Genomic DNA, 7,479 nt, shown 5'->3' with positions numbered 1-7,479 from the left:
TTCAGCTCATGCCACCAAGTCAGAGCCTATTCTTTCTCAGGTGTACGATCTTTCTACTCTCCTGCAAAAGCCTCAAGTGTGAAGGATGGTGCTATTGGTATTACTTCCACCGGCTTCTGCTGCCACGCCCATACCTGTGCTTGCAAACAATTACAGGCTCCCACTGCCAAGCCCATATCTGTGCTTGCAAAACGCACTTGTTTGTGTTTGTGCTTTGAGGTGTGTCTCTTGGGTCATGTCTACCTCACAAAGCACTCCCTGTAGTGGTATGAACTCATTCTAACCAGTCACATCAACCGTTCGAATACTCATCAATGATCCCTCAGCAACGAAGGCCTTCTATTCGGAGGCCTTCCCTCGTCAATGATCACCCCTGCTAGATTCTGCCATTAAACTCCCTAGAGACTTTCACGATCAAACTAATGCTCCCCTTACAGGTTCATCTCCCTTTGGAGGCTTCAACCTCAATCACCTCAAGCAATCTCAACTAGTGAATTAGAATTAACTAATGACTCCTCAAAACGAGGCCTATGCTTCGGTGCCATAGTGAATTGTCAAAGGTAAATGTTCTAGTAGACATGACTGCCCAAAATGCCAATGGAGAAGCTCAAGATAATGGCCGATGAAGTGGCTGTGAAACGATGCCCACAGAAGCCTAATCAAAGTTGTGGAAGACCGTTATAAGGGTTGTGAAAGGCCTCAAGTCACCTAAGACTATTAGGACACTTGACACTATGACCAATAGGACAAATAAGACACCTCTACCTAAACTAACCTAACCCACATGAGTTAATCCTAGCTAACCCAAGTTAGGATTAATGCTAGATGTGTTGACAATAACATAAACTGAGTTACCTAACCTAACCCCAGAAATTGTGAGGCTAGTTAACCATGGTTTAAAGGCAAGGTAGAATCCTAAGGTATTCATCTCAGCATGTTGTTGCTGGTGAGGCACGGCGTTGGTAGCTCGAATAGAGTGCCTAGAGCATGCTGAGGGGTGTTGGTAGAGAAGCATGGCGAGTCCAAGACCAGCTCTGGTGGACTCTCCTCGCCCCCTCTGTAGATATACAACACAGTCTACACCATAACCAACAGGCAGGACTTGGAGTAGAAGAGTCACTACCCAAGAAGGCACTCTAATATTATGTAGGAGAAGAGGGGTACAAATAGCAGAAGGGAAGCATGAGAAAGGAGCAACGGGGGGAGGGAAAAGGGGTAGGGATGGCAGGGGGAGGGGGAGGAGAGAGACAGAGAGAGAGAGAGAGTTATATCCATGACCGGACTAACTAGGGCCTAGTCTTAACCAAAGCCAGGTCCAAAGTAGCCTAGATCTAGGATTAAATCTAAGGTTAAAGTGTGGTCTAACCAAAGATTAAGAATAACCTAGGATGGTGACCAGAGCTAGTGTAGGTGAGTCTAGATCCTGTGGATTGAGCTGGCCTGCTAAACATGAGGCATGGTCGAGCTATACTTGGCAAAGAGTGGCCACAAAGTAAAGCTACTTTAAGCATGCATGCTAAAGTATAGGCTCACAGTTAAAGATGGGCGAGGCCTGATCGATAAATATAGGCCAGGGGCTCATTAACGGGGGTCCAAGGAGTACGCTTCTCTGGACAGACCTATTTGCCTGGGAGCAGCAACTAGAGGAAAGGGCATGTGATATGGGACGCATGTCAAAATTCAAGGCTGGTTGCTATCTACAGTGGTCTAGACCTCAAGCTCGAGGGTGGCTCGATGTACTGAGCCTATGGTTGGGAGGTGAGCTGCTAACTCCAAGCCTAACGGGTTGTTTGCAGGTGCATTCAATACTCTGGCTTGAGGTTGAACTATACCAGGGTCTGCGGATACTAGACTTGTTTCATTTGGTATCCAAGCCAACTTCAAGCTATGTGGAGTATTGCTTGCTGTGAGGAAAATCGTAAATTCCCTTATCTTGGTATAGGATGCACATGTCTCTGGCAGAGTAAGAAAACTCGTGGTGATTGAGATATGGCTGCAGAAGCTAATATTTTGTTTTTAATTCGTCAAACTATGATAGCACGATAGCGCTATTTGGAATTTCGTTTCTGATTCCTCAGGCTGTTCATAGGTCCTGGGTGCACTAAGTTTCCTAACTGGACTAGTGCACATTTAACCTATATGAGAAGGTACTAGCTGAACTGGCATAACCACTAGCTGATGGCACCTACAACGCGGGGAAGGAAATCATAAGCAGCAACATGGGGGTCAAGCAAAACTGCCCTCTCTCACCAAACCTGTTTGGATTGTTCATTGATGAATTTGAAGAATGGATGAGATCCCACAGTCGATGGCTGTACAGATTGCGGGCTATGCCCTACTCCTGGTCCTAAAGGCAAAGGACAAAAAAGACATGCAGGCACACTGGGGAAATTCTGTAAATACTCGAGGAACGCAAGTAAACATTGCCAAAACAAGGCAATCGGGACACGAAACAAGCATATCGCCTTTATGTTTAAAGGGGAACCCTTGGGAGCAACCACCTCATACAAATATTCATGACTTGAGTTTCAGAACAGATACAGGTGGAATGAGTGCGTGGAAAGAAGAGTCATGGAAGGGTTGAAGGCAAACAAATCAAGAAGGCACATCTGTAGGGCTGGGAAATGAGAGAGTTTCTATGCTCATACAAATGTACTACTCTACAATTGCCCGGCCTGAACACCCGGACTATCCAGGGCATATTGGAAAAGGATCGACCATCCACAAATGTTTTCTCATTGGTAAGTTGGGTTAAAGCCAAACCCCATCTTGCCTGCAGAGACAGGGATGTTAAACCTTGAGAGGGAGGCATTATAAGGGTACACGGCCGACCTCAACAAGCTCGGAAAGATGGATGCAAGCAGACTCCCACGCAAGGCAATGGAGGCCACAAGAACAAAAGGGAGGCACAGAGCAGGGGCTTAATGGATGGAACACTGGGAAATACCGGCTGCCGATATGGCAGAGAATGGAGAAGAAATCAGAAATCTGGTAATACAGAAAATGCTACAGAAACTATGGCAAGACCCAGGGTCAAAAATGGACTTCTAAAACAAGAAGTGAATCAAATGGACAGGTATGAAATGCAGGATATCGTAGCATAGCAAGCGATGCATAAAGTTTCTTAGATTTTGGATATAACGAACTTTGATAGTGGTCTCCAGTCCCATAGATCCTGAAAGATTACTCTCTCTCTCTCTCTCCGCAATTAGCATCCACTCTTCTGCACCCAGCAGTTAGTCTATATAGGCACGATTACTCAGAAAGTGATGTAAGCTTCTTATCCATGACAAGCTTCATTGTATGGATCACATATACATTCTATGCAATACAAATTTATTGTTCTGCTATCATTTGCACAGAGAGAGAGATATGCAGACAGTAAATGAAGTGTGCTGAAGAGAGAGAGTAAAAACAGTAATATACATTTGTCCAAAGATGGACCAAACCATGTACAATGTGGACACAGTGAGCCACCGTCTATCAGCACGGTGCTGCCTAGATGTGGGCCCCTGTGGCTCCCAAAATCTCTCCTCGTGAGCACCTTCATAGCACTTCATCCTGTGTTGCTCTCTTAGAGCTTCTGTGGGCTTTGTTGCAGTGCTTCATGGACACTTGCTGCTGTTCTTGGAGAAGACCTGTAGATCAGTGCTCCACAGTTTGCTGCTCTGGAACTGCAGCCATACTCTGATGACCATACTACTTAAATGACGAAGAAATTATCACTAGCAACAGCTGGCAACTTGGACGAAAACTTAAAAAGGTGAACATTGCATGTTTGCTAAAATCTATAGCTGGATGAATCTAGGAACAAGCCCAAACTCACATTGTTAAAACATTACAGTATGTTTAACCTTATGATCCTATCTTTAAGATTCTCATACCCTGTTGTTATAAAGTGCAACGTCTCATCACCTTCATCTTTCCTACACTTGTCCAACAAAAAAGCAGAATCAAAAGAAGAGAGACAAACGCACAGGAGAGAGAGAGAGAGAGAGAGAGAGAGAGAGTGTGTGTGTGTGTGTGTGTGTGTGTGTGCAACATTTCCCATGACTACTACATAATGTAATCCTGTCGCACCAATCTTCAAATACTGTTAAGAATCCACATTTAAAATATCAAAACATCATCTCTGTCATGCCACTACAGAAAATGGAAAATAGAAACTTTCCAAAATGCTTCAGGCAGTCTACCTGCACACACTCAAAATGGAGGGACTTGTGCTCATCACAAAACGCTTCAATCACAATTTCTCACTTTCCAAAGTGAAGGGACTTGTGCAAAAGCATACGCTTGACGTTATAGGGGTTCCATAAGTCCAGAACTCCAATATCATGGGAAAGCCCGCTATAATCAGCCTCAACATCCTAATGGACAATTCCCACCACTGTGAGCCAAAACCTCCGCAATGCATTACATTTTCTATGCAAACGCAGGACCACTGGACACACAGCACCCGTGACCTGCGCCGTAGAATTAGTTAGCCCCATGGGTGATGAATAACTCAAAATTTAAAAATACATCCAGAACTGAGAGAGAAAGAGAGAGAGAGAGAGAGACCTGGCTTCAATATTCCACTGCAGAGCATTCTTTTGGTGAACCATCGCAGAGAGCTCTAAGAAATAAACAAGGTCTCTGCTACTATCAGGGACAGGGAAGGGGAACACTTGAAACTCATGATTGCAATCATGAAATGTTCCAATCACAGAATACGATTCACTTTCCAAAGTGAAGGGCCCACGTGTGGGCAGAGAGACCCGGTCTTGGCAGTCCAAACTACGAACATCCTTGACAGCCCACAATGAGCAACATCGACATCCTAATGCACTGTTGTCACTGGCGCGAACCAGCAGTTGCAATACACTCTAAGCTTCCATGCAAACTTGAATACACACCACCTGTACAGTAGAACAAGTTAGCGCTAGGCAGATAATAACCAACCGAAAAACAACTCGCCCAGAATTGTAACCAAAAGCTAGACAGGGAAACCTCCAACAAGTCAAGACATTCTAAGCCCGCATGCTTACATCCATCACAATAGAAACTGCATATGTAAGGTAGTGCAGAAACATTACTGGTCCAAATACCATTTCAAAAAGATTCATCTTATATCAGTCAAGTACTGCTGTTAAAATTCTCTTGCGCCTCTAGCTAATCTTTTACTTACATATGAGAACTACACTTTAGCTCGTACAGTAGGCCAGAGACAAAAGAGCATGAACAGTTGCTGGATTGAATGGACGACACCAAATTGGTAACACATGCATACGACAAGCAACATAAACACAGCTCGAAGGGATGATCTAGAACACGAAGAACATTCTTTTTTTGTGGTAGCTAGTCACAAAATGATTCAGAAACCAAAAGATAAACTGCAACAACTGAAAAGGTCAGAAACGGATGACACCAAGAAAAAGAACAAGAGGGATGCGAGTTATTGAATTGACGACAATACAGATAAGTACAAGATAGCTAGTATAAGAGAGCCGCAGTTGAGAGGTACTGGAAAGTTAGATAGGCTTGGTAGAAGGGCGCAAGCTCAAAAGATAAAAACACTACCATCAACAGACAACCGTAAAGCATGCAAGAGAGCAAGGATGGGAAGAGAGTGAAGAACAAAAGCAAGTTTGTAGCTACAAGCGAGTAGACTGTGACTTGGAAAGGGCGAGACAGATCCAGGATATCAACAACAATGCCTAACCAGAAGATGAGGGCATAAACGAACACAGTCGGAACAGTCTTATTCTTCGAATTCTTCCATGCTCCTACCCGATGTTACCACCAGCGTCTACTTGTTGAGCTCCCATCGGTGTTTCCTTCCTGAGAACTAGAATGATCATGGCCGCTAGCTGGTGAAGAATTGGGGCTTCTGAATATCAAATTCAGAAGCCCACTGTTTCGCCTGCCAGTTTCTCCCCTTCCAGCAGCATGATCCCTTCTCTCCTCTCCACAATGGCCTTGGCCTGATGCAAGCTCCCTCTCTAGCTCTGTAGGTGAAGCTCCTCCGTCCGATTCAGATGTCATTGCCCTTGAACCAAGCTCCGATATCAAATCGAACTCTTCTTCTTCGTTGTCTGTTCCACCATCTTCGTGCCTATCTATCCCCCACAAGGTGATGGAGCTCGCACCAAATCCAACACCTGGAATTCCAACAATCGCCAACCCACGCGGACCTCCCCTACCCTCCGCCCTGATCCGCCGAGCTGGGTTTCCTGAAATGCTTTCTTCAGTACTTCGCGGCTGGCTCTCTGGCGGTTCCTCATTGGGCATTTCCTGTCGGCAGATTGGGCAAGTGCTATGCAAGGCTAACCACGGCAGAATGCAATCGGAATGGTATATGTGTTTGCACGGCATCTCCCGAACCTCTCCTCCAATGATGAATATCTCCTTGCATACGGCACAATGGACCTCCTCGGATTCGAGATTTTGCTTCGTAAACTTCATAACTGGCATAGCTTCCACGGCAGCCTTCGACGCTGGGGCTGATCCATGCCTCCCACCATCTCTCTCTGCTAATTCGTTAATGAACGCCTCCAGCCCAGCACCCAGGAAGATATCTCTCGCATCGCGCCTTGAACCAAAGTGTTCGCCATCATCATCAGCATCCCCCGTCGTCGATAGGAAGCTTTGCAATCTGTCCAGAGAATCCAAGTCCCGCATCTCTTCACCGTCTTGATGCTCGGGATCTTCACTCAAGATCGACATCAGCTCCAAGAGTTGGAAAAACCGAGGCCGAGTCTCGGAGTTCATCCGTCTCGCCATGCGTCTGCGAAGCGCATCGCGAAAACCCCTTCGGCCAGAGTCAACATCGTCGTCACCGAGAGCATCTGCGAACAACAAATCGGACCGGAGGGAATCGGCAGACGAACCACCAACGTGCTCGACGAAACCTTCACGGCAGCGAGGGCAAAGGGGGGGGGAGCCAGGGGACAAACGGACGCGGCAGTGGCAGAGGTGGCACCAATATCCATGAGACATGATAGGAGGAAAGGGGGAAGGCAAAGGGGGGAGGTAAGATCTGGAGATGGAGAAGGATGTGCAGCTAAACCTGAGCTGGGAGTCAAGGAGAGAAAAGGACAAGCAAGGAAGAAAGAGTGAGGAAGCAGAAGCAAGCAAGGGCGGCAAGATCGAGGCAAGAAATCTATCGAAGTAACGGAAGGATTTTACAGCAGCCGATGATTGTAGCGGCCAAACCACGTAAAGCCATCGTTTTGCGAAGACGACGACGTATTTTTCTACGTATCTACGGTTTCGAAGACGGCCTCCGTATGTACGTACTTTCTTTGAATACATCATCTGATTATGCTCTCAACCCCATATGTTTTTTTATCTCTCTTTTTTTTTTGGCTAAGGTTGAGTTCACATCATCTCCTGTCAACCCATTCTCAGGCTGGGTCCACACCCAAGGAACTCTTCGACTCAATCCTGCAGCCTCTGATTGGTCTTGCTCCACGTCTCTAGCCCGGGCGTCCGAACACC

At 46.1% G+C, this 7,479-nt stretch overlaps 1 protein-coding gene across 3 annotated transcripts; it reads right to left on the bottom strand.

Annotated features, from left to right (window-relative positions):
- Positions 1-3,656: 3,656 nt before the first annotated feature.
- Positions 3,657-7,212, bottom strand: LOC147888465 (E3 ubiquitin-protein ligase SIRP1-like). Of its 3 annotated transcripts, none has more exons than XR_015543022.1 (2): positions 4,194-7,212; positions 3,657-3,926 (listed from the first exon to the last, which is right to left on the bottom strand). XR_015543022.1 is itself a non-coding variant. In XM_087392544.1 (2 exons), exon 1 carries the CDS (start codon positions 6,976-6,978, stop codon positions 5,776-5,778), a length of 1,203 nt encoding a protein of 400 aa, XP_087248670.1. In that variant the 5' UTR covers positions 6,979-7,212; the 3' UTR covers positions 3,657-4,898; positions 5,770-5,775. The 3 variants fall into 3 exon arrangements, 1 of the variants encoding a protein (XP_087248670.1); XR_015543021.1 differs by having other exon boundaries at positions 3,657-4,463; positions 4,561-7,212; XM_087392544.1 differs by having other exon boundaries at positions 3,657-4,898; positions 5,770-7,212.
- Positions 7,213-7,479: the final 267 nt, after the last annotated feature.

This window comes from Dipteris shenzhenensis, chromosome 21 (assembly GCF_047967505.1).
Source record: "Dipteris shenzhenensis isolate YYH24624 ecotype China chromosome 21, Dip_SZ_1.0, whole genome shotgun sequence".
Lineage (NCBI taxonomy): Eukaryota > Viridiplantae > Streptophyta > Polypodiopsida > Gleicheniales > Dipteridaceae > Dipteris > Dipteris shenzhenensis.
Note: the sequence above shows the minus strand (reverse complement) of the source record. Positions and strands in the feature narration are given on the sequence as shown.

Bases quoted from the DNA above. Each gene is read 5' to 3' on its own strand.
- LOC147888465 (XM_087392544.1), bottom strand. From the start codon at position 6,978: ATGTCTCATGGATATTGGTGCCACCTCTGCCACTGCCGCGTCCGTTTG.